General features: G+C 36.7%; 3 protein-coding genes across 7 annotated transcripts in view; 2 read left to right on the forward strand and 1 right to left on the reverse strand.

Annotated features, from left to right (window-relative positions):
• Nucleotides 1-1245: 1245 nt before the first annotated feature.
• Nucleotides 1246-8780, reverse strand: haus8 (HAUS augmin like complex subunit 8). Its single transcript, XM_024278333.2, has 10 exons — nt 8623-8780; nt 8322-8389; nt 7768-7829; nt 6005-6131; nt 5779-5889; nt 5593-5696; nt 5348-5506; nt 3137-3278; nt 2045-2186; nt 1246-1941 (listed from the first exon to the last, which is right to left on the reverse strand). Exons 1-10 carry the CDS (start codon nt 8685-8687, stop codon nt 1815-1817), a joined length of 1107 nt encoding a protein of 368 aa, XP_024134101.2. The 5' UTR covers nt 8688-8780; the 3' UTR covers nt 1246-1814.
• A 147-nt stretch (nt 8781-8927) lies between these two features.
• On the forward strand, nt 8928-14427 carry sac3d1 (SAC3 domain containing 1). Of its 3 annotated transcripts, none has more exons than XM_024278334.1 (4): nt 8928-9015; nt 9510-9939; nt 12595-12877; nt 13884-14427. In XM_024278334.1, the coding sequence occupies exons 1-4, from the start codon at nt 8987-8989 to the stop codon at nt 14360-14362; spliced, it is 1221 nt and encodes a 406-aa protein (XP_024134102.1). In that variant the 5' UTR covers nt 8928-8986; the 3' UTR covers nt 14363-14427. The 3 variants fall into 3 exon arrangements, with proteins under 3 accessions (XP_024134102.1, XP_024134103.1, XP_024134104.1); XM_024278335.1 differs by having other exon boundaries at nt 8929-9015; nt 9513-9939; XM_024278336.2 differs by lacking the exon at nt 8928-9015 and adding an exon at nt 9041-9058.
• Nucleotides 14428-16113: 1686 nt separating this feature from the next.
• cpamd8 (C3 and PZP like alpha-2-macroglobulin domain containing 8) overlaps nt 16114-19350 on the forward strand; it is a 65510-nt gene continuing 62273 nt past the window's right edge. For all 3 annotated transcript variants that reach the window (XR_002919932.2, XM_024278331.2, XM_024278332.2), the window contains exon 1: nt 16114-16868. Coding sequence is in view for 2 of the 3 variants with exons in the window: in XM_024278331.2 (XP_024134099.1) it covers nt 16789-16868 (80 nt within the window). In the remaining variant the exon portion in view is untranslated. The remainder of the gene's footprint in view (nt 16869-19350) is intronic.

The raw sequence follows: 19350 nt of genomic DNA on the forward strand, positions 1-19350 counted from the left end.
TTTCTTCAACCTATTTTTAAGGAATAAGGAGTAAGCTTCAAACTAAATAAACAGTTATTAGAATACAGAACACTTATGTTTCCATTTATACTTGCTGTGACACAAGAAGTATATATTTATTCAGTTAAATGTCTTCTGCCGAGTGATTTGATTTTGGGCGTCTGGGATTGCCCCCTTTGGGGAGGGGTACTGTAGTGGTTCTGTTTTTTTGGTGTTTCTCTGTCAGACACACCAGTTCCAGGTTTATCGTGATTCACAGCTGTTTTCATTTCAGTCAATTGCCCTCAGTTTGTTGAAGTGCCTGGTTTTCAGTTCGTACTGGTCTGTTCATCTGCTGTTATGCCACCTTTTAGGTGCTCCTATGGTTTTTGTCGTGTTTCAGTTTGTTTATTAAACCTTTTACTTTCCTACGTTTGGGTCCTTCCGCCGCCAATTCCTAGTCATTTTGTACTAGTTAATGGAGTCCAAACAAAGGATAGAAATGATTTGGCCGTTTTTAGCCAAAACTAAAAAACTTTGTCATTTTCTAGGATGTAGTTTCTGCAGAGCGGCAGGAGTTCATTAGAAGGTTCACTGTTGGTGCCAGGTAACCCCCACCCCCCTCCCTGTCACCCATAAATGCTCACTAGTTTACGGCTTTACCGGTACAGCATAAATGTATCGTAGCTATCCAGTTGTAGTTTTGACCCAGATTCCAGCTCAGACGAGAACATTTAAAGATTTAATTGTCTGTAAGCGGATGCCTCAGAATGGGGAGGAGCAGGAAGCTTGTGGCCCCGCCCAGTACATTTTCAACATCACAAATATGATCTTTTTTAGACTGAATTTTTGCATCTGCTTCTGATTCACAATTCAGTTTCAAAAATACTCAGAAATGTTTTCTTAATTTTCTTTAAACATTTCCTCCACAATCAGAAAAAGAGTTAATAGAATGTAGAAAATGGTTTTATTTATACAGAGTACAACATAAAAACTATTCATTTAGTTAAACGCATGTTTCATGGAATCCAACTGAAGGAACTAAATGCAAAAGTACAGAGATTGTGTTGGTTTTGACCTTTGCCTCCATCTAGTGGTTAAGAGATGACTTACATTTGTCAGTATTACATGGGAAAATGTCATGCACTTTATTTATCTAATGAGTTGGGAAAGATATTTTACAAAAAAAAAAAACATATTTACATGCAAACTGTGCAAGCTGTCGCTGTTTTTAGCCCATGAAGTTCCAGACACAATTTCACTTCCCGTAAATTTCCTGCTAAAGATTTATTTAGTAGACAGCTAAAAAGCTCTTCTACATCCGTCAGGAACAGATGGATACAGCAGATGCTTCAGTCACGGTCCAAAAACTTCACCTACTGTGGTCAAGAATCCTACATTAAAATATTTATCAAGATATAATCAAACCTATTTTTGACCAATCTCCTTATTCATTGTACAAATTATTTTCTGGTCTAATATAGACTGATCAGTTTTTATTTGTCAAACATGAGTTTGCACTTCATATGCTGCTGTTTTCCAAGAGAAAAAGGTCAAAAATGTTTCAATTTTTGACCTAGAACTTCTTAAAACTTTGACACTCAAAGTATGGATTTTCTACACTTTTATTTTATACAAGTTTTTATCAACACAACATAACTGATCATTAAGACTTCTTACTTTAATTAACATTTAAAAAGGAAAATGGGTAAAAAGTCAGCCAGTGAAAAAGAGAAATACTCAAAATAGTTACAAAAATCTAAAGCGGGCAGAACAAGGCTGGGACTCGGAGTTAAGCGGTTATACAAAGTGCATTTCTGCTGACGGAGCGTCCATCACTGCTTGGAGCAGAACAGCTCCCTGGTTCTTGAAGTCCCGAGCTGCTCCTCCTCCTGAGCCTGTTTCACATGGACTGAATGTTGGCAGACCAATGAGGACAGCTCCTGCAGCTCAGCAACCGCTCTGGATGAATAGAGAGGCGTTTCCAAATAAAACATTATCAGCAGCTAGGAAAACTAAAGTCACATAATTACATCCAAAAACAATCTTGAGTTGTTCATCATACCCTGACAGCTGCTGACTGATATCTCTCGATGCCGTTTTCATGTCCCTGAGGGACTCCAAAGACGTGCTGGTCTCCACGTGGTCTCTCTGTGTGCACTCCAACAACAGGGACTCGGTTTCCTTCAGGCAGGCTTCAGCTTTATCTAAAAAGTAGTGTGAGAATTTCAAAATAAATTAGGTATTTCTACTGCTGAATTGGTAAAAGTCTGCATGACTGAAACACAGAAGCAATGAAGTGAAGGTCTAGATTAATATTGATACGCTAAAAACTTTTGATTTTTTTTAATCATTATTATCCACATCAGCTCTGGAGTTCTATTCTGTATTCTCATTTACTTCTCCTCTCCTCTATTCTTTATTATATTTATCTATGCTTCTGTTTGGTGCAGAGCGATTCGAGTGGGAAAGAGGATTTACAAGATTCCTTGTGGATCGTCTGTGCTCTTGTTCTCGGCACAGACGATCCGCACCTCAGGCACGTCCTGGCCGCGGGCCGCGCCTCTGGCTCGTCTTGGCCGTGGACCACGCTTCAGGCTCGTCCTGGCCGTGGAATGTGCTTCTGTCTCGTCTTGTCCGTGGACCACACCTCTGGCTCATCAACTTGCATCTCGGAGTGGGAGAGATCGCTCTTGGATCCTCTGTGCTCCTGTTCTTGGCCGTGGACCTCACCTCTGGCTCGTCTTGGCCGTGGACCCCCCCTCCCCACCTGTCCCCCAGTCCTATCTGGCTGAACTCCATTCAAATATGTAGTTGTAGAGTTAGATGAACTAATTCCTTTTTAACAGTTCTGGTAAATCGCCTGTCCGTCCTGGGAGAGGATCCCTCCTTCATCCCTAAGCTTTCCTCTTTTTTTTTTTTTTTTCCTGAATCAGGTTTTTTTTTTCCTTACCGGGAGGGTTTAAGGGCAGGGATAACCAGTTTTATTTAGTCTGTTTAGTTTAGCATTTAGCTATTGTTTATATTTTATAACCGACCTTCTGCTTCTGTACAATTATCAGCATGAAGCCCAATGAAATAATTATTTTGTGATATTGGGTCATTTAAATAAAATTAAATAATTCAGCGATTTGTGGTGAGAAAATATGGGAGCTACCTAAAAACTGTCTTCCCTCTCCGTCAACATGGAAATTCTTGACCGGTAAGTAATGGCGGGTGGTGTCGACAGCGGATGCAAAACACTTGTAGTCGCTGGTAAACTGCTTGGCAGCTTCGGCCACAGGCTCCAGTATGTCAATCTGATGAAAGGAAGACATAAAGGATTGACATCCTCTTTTGTCACAATAAAGTTTTCAGATGATGAAAAACCAGTGGACTAGAAAACAGTTTTACCAAAACACAAAGCATCAGTCAACAGGAGGAGTTCACAATTTTGGATTTTTACAAAGCAGTGTTGCTGCTGGAGGATATACATGACAATATGTACAAAAAATACAACATTTCAACCACAGCAAACACTAACTCTGTTTGAGGTTTAAAAAGTACCTTAGAAATACAAAACAGAAGTACACAATAACAACAACAACCACAAATCTTCATATTGATGAATGTATTTCTACAACAATCTTCTGATTCCAGTATCGTCTCTTTATTATTGTCCATCCCTACATAATGGGCTTCAGTAGAGTATATGCCTACTGATAGTCCAACGTTTAAAACAATCTGTAATAAATATAATTAGGGGTGTCAAATTATTGCATTAATTAACTACAGACATTTTTTTTTAATTAAATTAATCTCATTACTGCATCAGATTCCTTCCTCCATGAAGGTGTTCATGTCTGATAATCCACACCTGGAAGGGCATTATCCTGCTCATACCATTAATATTAAAATCCATAACTAAAACGTACCCAATCTTACTATATTTTTAACTTTTCATTTCATTTTTCACTAAAAGTGGACTATCTGAAATCTGGTGCGTCACGTTGTCATGGTAACGGCTTCAGCTCTAGTCGACTTTCCTCTCCCCGAGGATTCCCTCTGAAGGTGATCGATGTGACACGTTAAACGAAGCATCATCCAGAGGGAAAGTTCCCCTTTGAATACGCATTTTCGTCCAGACGATGAAGCAAATGTTTGTTTCAAAGAAACAAAGTCTAACTTCTTAAATTCCCTCACACTCAACGTCTTCAGGTTTCATTTCCTCCGTTTATTTACTTATGTAAAAAAAAATGATCAAATTCAACAAACAGGTTAAAGGAAACTATAAAATCACTCGTCTTTTCTACTGTCGTAATAAAAGGTGGACTAAAGTATATATTATGTTAATCACAAGAAGTTCATTTCTCTGAAAATGTTTCTGCTGTTTTTTGATATGATAAATTAAGAACTTTAGGCCTGATGGATTTATGTTTTTTTTAATTGTTAAAGATTGAAATTCTACCTCTTGGGGCTGAAAAAGTAAATGCTGGAAGTCTGTTATAATAATAATAAAATAATAAAAAAGTATAAATCCACTTTTTGAGTCATATGTGGATCTTTTACTGCACCACAATGTCACAAATGTTGATGGAAAAAAAACCTTAAAAATTAGGCTTTTTATATCAATTAGGTTAAATATTTGCAATTAAAAGGAATTAACTACAGGTCACAATTAGGGCTGCCACAAACGATTATTTTAATAGTCGACTAATCACCGATTATTTTTTCCGATTAGTCGACTAATCGGGTCATGCACAAAGTTGATGTAAAACACAAATCTTAACCATCATTCACTTTAAACCAACTAAAAACTATATATATATATATATATATATATATATATATTCACACTAGCATCATTATAGATGAAATGTAAGCTGAATTTGGCCGCAAAAGATGCTAGTGACGATGGCTGAAGATGCTGATAGCCAACTAAAATATGAGTTAAAGGCCAAATTAGCCTAAAAAAGCCTAAGTTAGCAAAGACAGCTAGCATGTAGCTGAAATAAAAACTCCAAAATAGCCTAAAAAACCTTAATAAATGCCAAAATAGTCCAATAAGCTAGCATAACACCATTATAACTTTCAAATTTACTACACTGACTCCATTTAATATAAAGTAACGACTAATCGACTATTAAATTAGTCGTCGACTATTTTAATAGTCGATTAGTCGTCGATTAGTCGACTAATCGTGGCAGCCCTAGTCACAATTAATAAATACCTTTAAAAAATAATTGCATGACAGCACTGAAAATAATTGATCAAATTCATGATGTATTATTTGTTTAAATAACTAAATTGAAACTAAACACATAAAAACAGCTCAGGCTACAGCATCCACATCAACTTAAGAACAAATGATTAGAAACAAGCGTCTGACCTGCAAATCCAGCAGTTCATTCAGAGTCCTCTTCTTCTCTGCTAGAAGATATCGATGCTTCTTTTCTTTCATCTCTTCACGCAGCTTCTCTTCTTCCTCCATCTCTTGCAAAATCCTTGCCTCGGCTTCCGCCTTGAATTTTGCATTATTGTGTTCCATCTCAAATGAAAGAGAGACTCAGTTTATCTTAATGAATCCCAATATTCCTGTTAATGTTTAATTCAGAAAAGTAAACGCGCTCTTACCTTGGCTGTGAGGTAAGCTAGCAGAAAAGTGTCCATTTCAACAATCCTCTTTGCAATTTCTGGATTTATGTCCGACTTCTCGGTGTTTTCAATCACAGTTTTGTCTTTAAAGTTTCAGGTGAAAGTGCAAACGTTAGAGTGCAGTTTCAAAATAAATGAATTTTTAAGAGGTTTTACTTAGTTTACCTTTGATGACTGAAATATCAAAGTCTGGACGGAAACAGGAACCATCGGAAAACGTGGACTGCAGAACGCTTTTCCCCAGAAGTGATGGTTCGGTTTCATTAGACATCATCGCTTTAAAAAACGAAAATGTTATTTTATGACAAAATTATTTAAAATTTACTATTATATTTAAAAATGTTTTTCCTGATGAGTTCCATTTTAAATAAATATCATATCCAGAACTCACACACTGCAAGTGCTTGAGGCGCCATTGAACGTCTGGTTGGGGTCCCCGACTTTGGCTTGACAGCGGTGGGTTTCGGTGAAGACGGACGCTGAGGCGCTGCAACCGACTCATTGGTCAGAGAGTTACTCTATAAAATTAGATTCAATGGGTTTATTCAGGAATCGATAAAAAAATTTAACGAATTTATCGCAAATCTGGAAAAAATTAATCGCAATTGATCGACATCGATTTTTTTTTTAAGTTACAGTATTTGGAAGCTGCTTATTATCTAGAAGGAATCACAATGTGAAATCACACACAAAACTGTACATTTAGAAGGTTTACTTTTTACCCTTTAAGGGTCTAAAACTCAATTTTTGTCTAGTTTTGAATTTTTAAAAACTACCTGCTGCTTATTTGGTCTCAATTTATTCAGCACAACCTCTCCTATGTGAAACCGCCTTTATTTTGTCATTTTTCCATGTTGTATTCACACACTGGAGATAGAATCATGCAAAAACAGAAGATTCCATCTGGAAAAATGGGATTCATTTTGCTGTGAAAACCCCAAAAATGTTTCACAAATTGTTTTTACAACATAGAATGAAAGTTTTAGGTGTCATTTTATAAAAACAAAAACAATACAATTTGTCAAAAAAAAAAAAAAAAAAAAAACTGATCAACATGTTTTTGAATGAAAATGTAAAAAAAATCCAGGCTAAAGTCACACCAGGCAGCCCAAAAAATAAAAATGCATCACTGCTGTCCATTTGCAATTTTTCCTGGAATTCTGTTTTTTCCAGCTTTTTCTTTTTTTCGCATACTTTATCTTTATTGTGTTTGTGAAAAATAGTAAAACATTTTTTTGGAGAAGTTTGATCCAGCTAGATTCAGGCCGGCTTGAGTGGAATCTACATAGGTGGGGGCGTGTCTGTCCATTCTGAACTGCTCACCCCCTGAGACGTCAGTGGGCGGGACTTTTGCAGTGAACCGCTGAGTTTATGCAATTTTTAGACAACGCTGGTGCTTGTTATTGTGGAAAATTCATGTAGGACCCCCTCCTAAAATCAAAGGTTGGATTTCTAATAGCAGACATTTCTGTTAGGCTCCACCCCCTATAACAGGTTTACTGCTGCTGCTGCTTTCAGCCATCAGATTGATGGTCGTTCTCCACCTTAGTTATTAAAATAAAAGTTCGTTTTTGCCCAAAAACTACAAATAAATGCTATATTATTTTTTTAATTTAATAAAATCTCATTCACAGAATGTAAAAAGAAGTTTGTTTATTTTAGACAGTTTTATTACACTGATCTCACAGCTGCAGGCAGGACGCCTGAGAGTGTTGGTAAATATCAATGCATTTATTGTCTTTTATTAATTGCACATGTAAATGCGTCAACTTTCACAGCCCTAGTTTATTAGAATTGTGTAATTTATTTGACAGACACAATATGTTAATAATGAACTGATTAACTGAAATTAACTGTATTGCAGCTGAGTGGAGCTAAACAATAAATTTCCTCCCTGAGGTGATGCATGGAGACGTGACAAAATTAACTAAATAATCAGAGATAAAAACATAAAGTTCCCTTTAAGCACTGCATGTATTATTAATGAAACATGAATATACCTCAATTTAGAATAGAAATTAAGTCCGAAAAATCTGTAAACAATCATATAATCTTGTGTGTAGCTTCAAAAATGAAAATAAAAAAAAGAACATAAAAAAATGAAAATTTCCATATGCTGCACATGCTAGAACAAAACAGATGAAAGATACAAACCTTTGACAGGGAAGTCTTCTCAGCAGCTTGGAGATACCGAGACTTGACGATGGTGCCACTCGCTAACAATGAAAAGAACAATGTCAACAGAACGCTCCAAAAATGCTTCAGGTGGATTTATACTCATACAGTTAAAAAAAAAAAATAATATTCAACAGTTTATTATCTCTTATCAGATATAACCTTTAAAATTTGTTTTTGAACACCACAAATATCAAACCTCCAAGAAAACAGACATGAACATGAACTTATGATAAAGAAAAATCTCTAACAAATTGGTGTACAAAAATTACATTAAAAAAAAGAATAAATGACAGTACTGTATCACAGATTAAAAAGATGCCTTAGGCGGATAATAATCTTTATTTTTAAAGTAATGAAATAAAGAAACAAATTAATTAAGTTTGAGTTAAATGTATCATTTCCTTGACAGACACTAAAGAGATTAGTAAATTTAATAGAACAGTTTTAAAATAAAAAGATTGGTGAATTAAACTGTTGTCAGATTATTTTGAACAAAGGGTTCAAAGTGAAAACACATTTTAAATACTTGCGTTTAACAGTTTTCTTTGCATTCCCGCTGTTGTTCGCTTTGGTATCCGCTGTCGTTCCACTTTTTACACTAGGAAACAAACAAAAAATGTTAGGCGAAATAAACATGGGAAAAATTAACTTTTAAAAAACAGCGCAAAAGGTTTAAACTTGCAGCGATAAATAAATAAATAAACAAACGTCGCTGCTAGCCAAATCAACAACTCACAAGATTGACGATTCTTTCGTTTTTATCGCATTAACGTTTTAACACACTCGAGTTATCCTAAATGTTTAAATGTTACTTAATACACCGTGACTTACCCTTTTCCCTCAGAAGAAGTATTTTTAAAACTACTTGGTGCTACTGTCTTTCGTCTCGACGCCATAATGTTTTGAAGAAAAGCCGCCAGTACGTCCGCATACTGAACCGGAAGGAACAAGTCGAACAAATATATGTTCCGCTTAGGTCTTTTGAGGCGGCTGATAAAAACAACAAAATGTAGACAAAATGTCAGTAAATAGTATACATGTGTTTTTCTTATATAATTTATTTTAATGATAAATATTATGACCAATATTTAATATCGTGAATTCTGGATGCTCCTCCGGAAGTTACGTTATATAAAATGACTAATTTGATTCGTTGTTTAAGAAGTGTACCGGTGGTATTGTCCGGAGGGTACCAATGAACCGCGGGAGAGCTGCCCGTTACATGTAGGTGTCAAATAAACAAGCATTTCTCTGAAAACTAAACAAAGTATGAATACATAGTTAAACTTGTGTTTGTTAACTGGCAGTTGATCACATAATTGTGCTACGTTTATGATAAAAAGAATAGAAATGACGCGTGTTGTTGTTAGCTAGCTTACAATTAGCCTAGCTTATAATGAACATAACGGTGTTTTTTGTTAAGATTGAAAGAACCAAATGAAGGGACTAAACAAAAATAATGAATTGTTTGACAACCCACTTTTTTATTTTTTAAATATATATATATTTTTTAATTAAGTGGGGATTAATGTCATGTTTAGATGAATTAGGAGTTTTCTCGTGTCTCATTGAATAAGAAAACAATTGTGCTACATTAACATCATGTCAGACTTCTTGGCAAACAGTTTTAGCTCAGTTGTGACTTTTACTTTTAAAAAATCTGTGTTATTCCGGTGTGTTGTGTCGATCTGAATCCACTCAAAATAAACTCTTTTCAGCAGCTCTCGGTCACAGAGGAGTGCTGTGACATCAGGAAGGCAGAGGAGAGAGGACAACAGAGACCAATGGCAGAGACAGAGGCAAAGGCCAGCTCCAGCGGTGGCTACAGAGGACGAGAAGCAGAAGTTCGCACAGAAAATCACAGAAGCAGTTCCCAAGGGAACATGCCAGACCATGTGTCCCTCTCAGGAACTGCAGGACCGCGAGGCTCAGAACAGGCTTCACCATTTTGAAATGGTGCCGGGCACCGAGAAAGACCGAAGGCCCAAGGGTGACCCTCGGCGTGCCGTCAAGGAGTACGCGAGACCAGCCGCTGGGAAAGACGCCACAAACCCCACTGACCTTCGACCACCGGCCGTGTTGTTGAAAACAGTTCACTACCTCATTGATGAAATCGCTGCTTCTCCCAATCTGCATCCCTGGACAGAGGTCAGTTTAAAAGTGGAGGAGAACTGGTCTTTAGAGCATAAATGTTTGTTTGTTTACAGATCAACTGGAACAGCATAATAATGAATAAAAATATAAAATAATTAACAAATTAATTATTTGAGAAAACTAATCGCGATTAATCGTGACTTTTTTATTTTAACAGTATTTGCCAACTACTTATATCTGCAAATAATCACAATATGAAATCGCATGCAAAATTGTACATTTAGAACGTTTATTCTTAACACTTTAAGAGTCTAAAACTCAATTTTCTGTATTTTCAATTTAAAAAACTACCTGGTTGCTTATTTGATGTCATTTTTCCATGTTATATTCACACATTAGACATCAAAATCATGCAAAAACAGAAAAATCCATCTGGAAAAATGGGATTCATTTTGCTGTGGAAACCCCCAAAATGTTCAACAAACTATTTTTACAACATATAATGAAAGTTTAGGTGTAATTTCATAAAAACAACAACAGTAACATTAGTCACTAAACTAATCATCATGTTTGTCAAGTTCTTTTACCCCACTTGAAGGGGAAGGCATCCAATGGAGGAAATACTAGCAGGATTCCACTCATGACCCAATTACTTGTCTTCCACTCTTTTATTTGGATTTTCTTCTCATTTCACAATGGTGATTTTTCCAAATAGAGTTTCGCATTTTTGTGAGCCCAGTGAGCAAACAAGGTGAAAAACCTGTACACAAATATAAATACAATGAGTTTTTTTTTCATTTTATAAATTTCGTTTCATACTTAAATAAATAACTATACAAAATTGCATTACACAAAGTTACATCAATCAAAAAAATTAGAAACAGAATAAATTTAACAGCGTGGATTTACAAACTATTCACAACCAAAACGCGCACTTGAAGCCGCAAGAAACAGCTGATCAATAGCAAACACCCCGTTTATTTCCGCGTTTCCGCATCTTACCGGCTGCCTCTCCACTTTTCTTTTTAGATGCCTTGGAAAGTCTCGCGGTTGATGAACGGCCCCCAAAGCTCGTTTCTGTCTGATGGCGTGTCAGATCAATCTTTTCTCCAAAACACCCGAATCACTGTGTGCGTGTTGGCGCGCTGACGTGGTGACGCAGCTTAATTGCTCACCTGCCGCACTTGACCTACTTTCGCAATCATATTTTCTTTTTTTAAATCTCAAATATCACAATTTACTTCTTAACTATTTAATTCCTGTTAAAATCTTATTTATTTTCTTTGCACTATTATTTATTTATTTTTGTATCTTTTTATCTATTGTGTTTTTTTTTTTTTACTTTTTATTTACTTTAAAATATATTGAAACCTCAGTTTCCCTGAGTTTGACTTAACAATGTTTTTGAATGAAAATATTAAAAAAAATCCAGGCTAAATTAACAGATTTCTTTGGGCCTCATATATTTCTGTTGATAGATGAAAATCACAGACCTCACAGCTCCATGATGTGATCTTTCTGATGGATGTGGCTTCAGTCTGTCTGTGTGGCTATAACTTCCAGGCAGCCCAAAAAACAAGATTATTTTCTCCCAAGAGCTCTACTCTCTATTTGATTTTATTTTACTTTATGTTTTTTTTTCAGCTTTTTTTAATCCCAAAATTTCCTTATTGTATTTGTGATAAATAATACGTTTTTTTGGGAAGTTTGATCCAGCTGGATTTCAAATCAGCTCGGCTGGAATCTACACAGGTGGGGGCGTGTCTTCCCATTCTGAACTGCTCGCCTCTCGTAACAGCAGTGGGCGGGGCTTTTGCGGAGAACCGCTGAGTTTCCGCAATTTTTAGACAACGCCGATGCTCCTTATTGTAGAAAATTCATGCCAGTCCCCATCCCAAAATAAAATAATGGTTAGTTTCCTTGTATTTGGATTTCTAACAGGAGACAGCTCCATTAGGCTCCGCCCCCAAAGCGAGGTTGCTACTCTGCATTACAGCCGTCAGATCGATGTTCATTTCCTGCTTTTTTATAAAAATAAAAGATCCTTTTTCTCCAAAAACTACAAATAAATGCCACATTGACTTTTTAATTTAATAAAACCTTAATCACAGAATGTAAAAAAGTTTGTTTATTTTAACAGAGTTTTATTTCGGTGATCTCACACCTGAGAGCTTTAATACATAATAACGTATTAATTATGATTTATTAATCGCGTGCGCTAATGTGTCAACTTTCACAGTCCTTGTAAAAATATATTTGATTAACCTTGAACTTATTTTTTGCACCTTTAACTTTTGTCACATGTTCAGGAGCCAGCATCAAGAAAACAACAACTGTTTTCCCCGTGTGCTATTATCGTTTTTCCCCAAATTTATGCAAAAGCAACGTTTTCAATTTTTTTTTTTTTTTAAGTATTGCTTCGTAATTTTAATTTTCATTTGTTGCTCCTCATATAAAGTTACATTTATTTTTCTTTAACCAATTCTGTGGTGTCAAATCTTAAAGTAGTTCAAATATTTTATCTCTCACCTGTACCATTTGTTCTCAATGCATTCATTATACAGTTGTATTACATTTAAATCTTTCCAACATTCTTAAGAGGAAAAGTATTCAATAAATAGTTTTTACTGAAAAGCAGAGCCTGAAACAACAAAATATATCAACGTTTCCTGTCGACATGGATTTCCCTGATGTGATTTTGTCTTTCAGGTTTATAACTTTGTCTTCGATCGGTTGCGGAGCGTGAAGCAGGACATGATCATCCAGAGAGTGTCTGGATCTGACTGTGTGGCTCTCCTGGAGCCCATCGTGCGGTTCCTCATTTATGCTTCTTACCGTCTGTGCGGGGAACCCGTACGGCTGTTCGACCCGCGGATCAATGACACGCACCTGCAGGAATTCCTCAGCTGGCTGTTTGATTGCTACACAGCCGGTTCTGGTCCAAACCCAAACCAGGAGGAGTTCCAGGCTCTGGGGTTACTCTACAATTTAGGTCAGTTGATGCCTTCGATGCTTTCTGCCTGAGGGAAGGAGGAATGCATTCTGCTTAAAATAATCAGAATAAAACCAGACGAAGAAGGTATAAATGCAGAAACTATTTTAGTTATTATAAAATCCTTCTTCTTTTATAATGATTTGTCTAAAATTTAAAGGATAAATGTACATATTTTAACTAAAGACATTTAACACTTTTACTGAGAAACTACAGTCAATTTTCATAAACGTTTTAAAACAAAGTAAAGTGTGTTTTCTTGGGATTTAGATAAGAATTTTCCCGACACAAGTCAGCTAATATTTATTGAAGTTAAGTCTAGACAGAGGTCTGCAACTCTTTATAGGATGCTAAGGCTAGCGGTAGCTCACAAAACATCTGCTGCTTTGATCTACAAACATTTTTACAGTTTGTACTTAGTTTCACTTTGTCTTTGAGCCGATTTACAAAAGACATGTTCAAATAAAATAGTTTTTGCTAAAAATATTGTCATTTGTAACCTTTGTTAAAAAAAAAAATAAAAGAAGGGAGGAAAAAAAAAGATTTTTTTCTTTTTTTTTCTTCTCTTTTTTGGCCATATCGCCCGGCTCTACTGTAACTACTTCTCTGATCATCTGATTCATAGAGAAAAAACTGCATTTCGCTGGCTTTTTCTCTGGAGGTAAACGAGTGAAGTTATACAAATTTGAACACTTGTTAATATTGAATTACAGAAATAAAACGATTATCGTTCTCTGTCTCATTTGAGGCTCATCTTTCACAGTAAACTGTTAGTTTATTCACGTTATCAGAACTATTAGCTTTGAAGCTAACAGTTCTGAAAAGTTTTTAAAGTATTTGTGAAAGGGTTTCCTGAAGTTGCCCCATCTTGCTCGGCACCAGAGGCCCTTCGCTGATTTTGTGCGGGTCACCTGCCGTTCAGGTTTGACCCTTTTTCGCCCGCAGATGGCCCGTAACCACCTGTAAAGGTAGTTGGAAGGCCTAACCGCTCGATTTCCCCCCGCAGGTTCAGTCCGTGCCCACCAGCACGTGCTGGAACTCCCCCTGCAGCTTCGCACGTCCCCTTCAGTCGCGCTCGCCACGTCCATCAACCAAGCCTTCCTGGAGAGGAACCCTGTGCGGCTGCTGCGGTTGGCCGGCGGCCTGAGCTTTCTGCAGACGTGCGCGCTGCACCGTCACCTGGTGACGTGCCGCCGGACCCTCCTCCTGATCTACAGCCACGGATTCAGCAGCCGCAACTGCCGCTTCCCTCTGGACAGACTCGCTCAGCTCCTGCGCTTAGACCCGCCGCTCGCAGCTCAGCTCTGTCAGCTGTGTGGCGTTCAAGTTGACCTGGAAAACCAAGTTCTCTTTTCCAAATCTGCTTTTACTGAGCCTAAACCAACAGCACTGGACTGTAAACGTTACCACAGTGAGAGTCCTGAGAACCTGACGTCCCTCTCAGGGCTGCTGCTCCAAGGTCAGCATGAGACGAGCGCCCAGTAGAAGCTCTTTCTTTGGCTCCCAATTATGATTTGTTTTTTTAACTGAATAAAAATTTTAATTTTGGAGTTTGTGTTTTTGTCTGTTGCTGCTCAGGTGTTGGAAGTCGCAGCGTTCTATTCTATTCTATCTATTACTGCAAAAACAGACAGAAGATCTGATGTCAGAGACGCCATCTTTGGTTCAAAGTTTTAACTGTTATTTCATGTTTCAACAAGCTCAAGCAGTTGAAGTTGGCTTGTTCAGAGAGGGATTGCTAGCACAGCACAAACGGGTGTTTCAGATCAATTATTCTGATATTTTTATATTATTTTTAAGCTTTTTTTTTTAGCTTGGTTAGACTACAAATGTTTCTATAAAAGTAAGAGCATGAATGTCGAGAACATACTGAATGTTTTTAACTATAAATTGCATACATTTGAAAAATGTCCTATTTATTTTCAATGGGGCTGAAAAATTGCATAAATTGTGTAAAATCTTATAAACCGTCAAATGTAAAAATACCAAAAGTACAAGCAGGAATGTCCTTAAAGAGTTCAATGTTTTCATACAAAGATTGCCTAAATGGCTGAAAGTGTGATTGTTTTTCACAAATTAACTCTGTAAGCTGAATGTGGCTGCTGAAACTCATAGCTAGCTAAAAATAGAGAAGCCGAAAGCTTGCTAAAATATTAGCTTAATGCCAAATAAGCAAAAAAAGAAAATGTCTAATTTAGCCAAAACAGCTAGCTAAAATATGAGCTAAACTCCAAATTATCCTAAAAGTTTTTTTAAAAAAAATCTAATTTTGTCAAAACAGCTAGCATGATGTTAAAATATTAGCTGAACTCAAAAAACTAAACTAAAAAACAGGAAACTTGACTGATTTTGCCAAAACAGCTTTAATATTAACAAATAATAGCTAAACTCCAAATTAGTCTAAAAAAATGGGAAAATGTCTAAGTTACCCAAAACAGTTAGCATGATGCTAAAATGTTAGCTAAACTCCAAATTATCCTTAAAAACTGGACACTTTGCCAAAACTGCTAGAATATTAGCTATAATAATAATAAATTTGAAGTAAACTCCAAATTAGCCTAAAAAACAGGGAAAATGTCTAATCCTGCTAAAACAGCTAGCCCAATACTAAAATATTAGCTAAACTCTGAATGAGACTAAAATAGCTGGAAAAAAGTCTAATTTTGTCAATCAGATAAAGCCAAAAATATCAGCCGAACTCCAAATTAGCCTAAGATACACAAAACATGTTTCATTTTGCCAATATTTTAGCATTTTGTCTAAATTAGACAAAAACAGCTAACATGTTTCTAAAATAAAAGCTAAACTCTAAATAACCTTAAAAAACAGTAGTTTCTAAACATGTTAAGGTTTGAATGGTGTCTATAGCTGAAAGTTCACAGACGTGTCCAAATGCACAATATTTTTGTTGGATTTTAGACATTTTTCATTCATTTCCTACGGGGCATATTTTGCTCAATATTAAAAAAAAACTATGAAGTTTTTCAAAAAATATAAAGTTTTTGAAATATTTAGTATTCAAGAACTACAAGAATGTCCTGAGCGAGCTGAACATTTTTAGATCAAGATTCTTGGAATCGTTGAAAGTGTGATTGAGTTTTTACGTGTCAAAAACGTTTAGAAAGCAGTATCAGAATCACTATAGTGTGAATGTTTACTCTGAATTATTGACTGTAAATATATATATATATTATATACAGTCTATGCTCTGAATTCAGAATAAACTCGAACAGGTTCAAACTCTGCATCTGTGCGTCCCCGCCGCTAGAGGGCACTGTTTATCTGAATAAAAACTTTATGAAAAAACACAATTATTATTTGTGTTATATTCTCTTTTAAGGTTTGCCAGGGACATTAGTGTATTTAAATAACATTAAAATAAATGTGATGCGTACAAAAAAATCCTGCTTTTTTATTTATTTATTTTTTTGTGGAGCGTGTTTGCGGTTCCAGGCCGGCTCTTGCGCACAGACGTGCAGTCAGAGCTTATGTTGGAGTGAATGAAGATCCGCGAGCGACCGAACGTTTCTGGGCTCCGTTTCGCTGGAAACGACCGGATCGAGCCCCGAACGGATCCCGGAACGGATCCGCAGCTCGTGCGCACGCAGCGCCGCGCCGCGCGGGAGTGGGAGGACACCGCCGCACTTTAATGCTGAAATATGAGAGAACAGAACCGGGGCGGGTGAAGGAAAGCACATGGGAGAGGACTTGCCGTGAACTCCTGGCTGTAAAAGGAGAAGAAGAAAGAAAAAAAGAAAAGAAGTGGATTTGCCTAAAAGGGATGATTACAGCCACTGTGGTTCCGGAGGAAGCTCTGCGCACCGCCTGAATGGAGTGAGAGGCTGAGCGGGTTCCTGATCCAAAGCTTTCCTCCAGTCTCATTCATCCAGGATCTCCAGAAGTGACGGAACATGCTGCGTTTACCAGCTTTGCATTCGCTGTGGATCCTGATCCTGTCCAGCGTTTCCCCAATGGGAGCAGAAGAAAAGCAGTGAGTGGTTTTTCCATGATGCTTCTGTTTGTTCAACACAAAGGAGGGACTGTTAAAGGCACGTTTTTATCTTTAAACATTCTTTTTTTAAATTGCATATTGATGCATTTAATGAGCTAGTTCCTTTAAGGATGCAAACTTGTAAAAAAGTCTCTTTTTTTCGTGTTCTGTCACATGTTGTCAAAAAGTCTTTCAAGTTTGCCAGAGCCAACAACATGAGAACATGTGACTGGCTGATGAAAGGCAAATCCCTCTCAGGCTCTGACCGACTGCTGGCCAAAAACAATGAGAATCTGAGTACAGTGAGCCATGTGACTCAGAGGAAGACCTTCCCCACCTCCTGATTCAAGCTCATCCAAGAGAGGGCTAAACTCCACAGATCAAACGGCTCCCACTTGTTTTCCAGGGATTGTTTCTCATGACTCTCACAAGAACTTGAGCTGCTCCTGGCTCCAGAGCTGCAGAGCTGTAATGCCAACCACCTGATCCTTCCCTCATGCATGCAATTGGGTTCTAATTTATGTGATCTCTAGGGGTGTTTTTCCACATAGAAAACCTAGAATCAGGGGCTCAGGGAAGTGGGCAAGGACAAAAACATGTTATGGAAGTAGTGGGGGTCCCATTTATCACCTGTTTGTCCGTTTATAACACATCTTTAAATCAATATTTAGCTATTTTTAGATGCTAATTAGAGGAAAAATACAACGTTATACTGTAATTATCAAAAAATGTAAACTAACTTCCAGGAAAGTTTAAGAATTACCGTATTTTACGGAATATAAGTCGCAAGAGCAAAACATTTTTAATCAAGAAGAAGTCGCTGTGGAGCAAGTCTCAAAGTCAAGGCCCGGGGGCCGGATCCGGCCCTCCAGATCATTTGATTTTATTGTTATTAATGTTACTGTTTTAAAGTTTTAAAAATTGTCATTCTGCTAGCTTTTTTGGACTATTTTGGTTTTTACTAAGATTTTTTAGACTGTTTCGGAGTTTAGCTAATATTTCAGCTACATGCTAGCTGTTTTGGCTAATTTAGGCTTTTTCCATTTTTAGGCTATTTTGAAGTTTAGTTATTTTTTCAGCAACATGCTAGCTGTTTTGGCTACCTTAAGTTTTTTTTTTTAGGTTTTTAGGCTAATTTGGCATTTAGCAAATATTTTAGCTGGCTATCAACTTCAGCGTTTTTAGCTATCAGCTTCAGCGTTTTCAGCTATCAATTTCAGCCAACTTCAGCTTACAGCATTCACACTAACATTCTCACAGGTAATGCTATATATCTAGTTCATAACTATTATTATTCTACTATTATGTTAAAAGTTACGGTTTTAAAGTTTTAAAAATGTAGTTGTAGTGGTCTCAATAAATGTTTATCCTGTTCGGCCCGCGACCTCAGGTGTGTTTTGGATTTTCCCCCCCTGCGATTGAGTTTGACACCCTTGCTGTGGAGTATAAGTTGTACTTTTTGGGAAAAGTCTGATGTTTCAGAACAAATTTGCCAAGCCCGGTGTAGCTAAAAACAATAAAATAAATAAAAGCAAGAGCGCTAATATTTTGATATAAGAAAAACATTAAAGTTTAAGAGGAAAACAATCGGATTCTCTGCCATGTTTGTTTTGGACGACACTTCTTCTGCTGCTGTCAGTAGCAAATACTTTGGATGCAGCGAATATTTTTTAATTTAAGGCTGACTTGGCATTTAATTAATATTTTAGTTGGCTATCAGCTTCAGTGTTTTTAGCTATCAGTTTCAGCATCTTCAGCTATCAGCACTAGGATCTTTAGTGGCCAAATTCAGCTTCCAGCATTCACACTAGCATTATCTCAGGTAATGCTGTATATCTAGTTCATCACTATGTTAAAAAGTTAAGGTTTTAAAGTTTTGAAAATGTAGTTTTACAGTGTTCAATAAAGGTTTATCCTGTTCGGCATGCGATCTAAGGGCAATAAATTTGAATTATACAGATGACTGGATCGGGAGGCAGCAGTTTAACAAAATTCTAACAGAAAAAGTTGAACAAGCATCACACACAACACTGTGGCAAAACGTATTTGCAAATTTTATAAAACTGGAACTGTTGCAGATCAACCACAAAGTGGTCCAAGACATACATTTAAAAATGAGACAATAAATGGCCAATTATGGCTTCATGATAGTGTTTTGGTATCTTGATGCTTTTTTCTTCAGTTCTTTTGTGTTTATGTGAATAATCTTATATGTTCATCATGTGTAGTAAGACTGAAGGTGATATCTAATCGCATTCTATGAATTATGTTTATTGAACTATTTTATTTTGTGTTTGAAAACCTCATTTGTTAATCTGTGTGCCACAGAAAAAAAGGACAATTCAGAGATTTACTCTTAGGAAATTTTGATTTGTAGGTATTTGAACCGTCATTTCATTGTTTATATGCTGTTTGTAATTGTAAATTAATGTTTTTTGTTTTTTCACTCAGTGAAAACTCAGTTACTGGATCGTTTTTTTGA

The sequence above is a fragment of the Oryzias melastigma genome, linkage group LG4 (genome assembly GCF_002922805.2).
Source record: "Oryzias melastigma strain HK-1 linkage group LG4, ASM292280v2, whole genome shotgun sequence".
Classification (NCBI taxonomy): Eukaryota; Metazoa; Chordata; class Actinopteri; order Beloniformes; family Adrianichthyidae; genus Oryzias; species Oryzias melastigma.

Excerpts from the sequence above, each read along its gene's own strand:
- haus8 (XM_024278333.2), bottom strand. The coding sequence starts at position 8,687 with ATGGCGTCGAGACGAAAGACAGTAGCACCAAGTAGTTTTAAAAATACT. Across the intron at positions 5,697-5,778 it reads TGATATTTCAGTCATCAAAG|ACAAAACTGTGATTGAAAAC; the intron begins GTAAACTAAGTA and ends GAAACTTTAAAG. Across the intron at positions 3,279-5,347 it reads ATGAACTGCTGGATTTGCAG|ATTGACATACTGGAGCCTGT; the intron begins GTCAGACGCTTG and ends TCCTTTCATCAG.
- sac3d1 (XM_024278334.1), top strand. The coding sequence starts at position 8,987 with ATGAACCGCGGGAGAGCTGCCCGTTACAT. Across the intron at positions 9,016-9,509 it reads GGGAGAGCTGCCCGTTACAT|CAGCTCTCGGTCACAGAGGA; the intron begins GTAGGTGTCAAA and ends AACTCTTTTCAG. Across the intron at positions 9,940-12,594 it reads ATCTGCATCCCTGGACAGAG|GTTTATAACTTTGTCTTCGA; the intron begins GTCAGTTTAAAA and ends TTTGTCTTTCAG.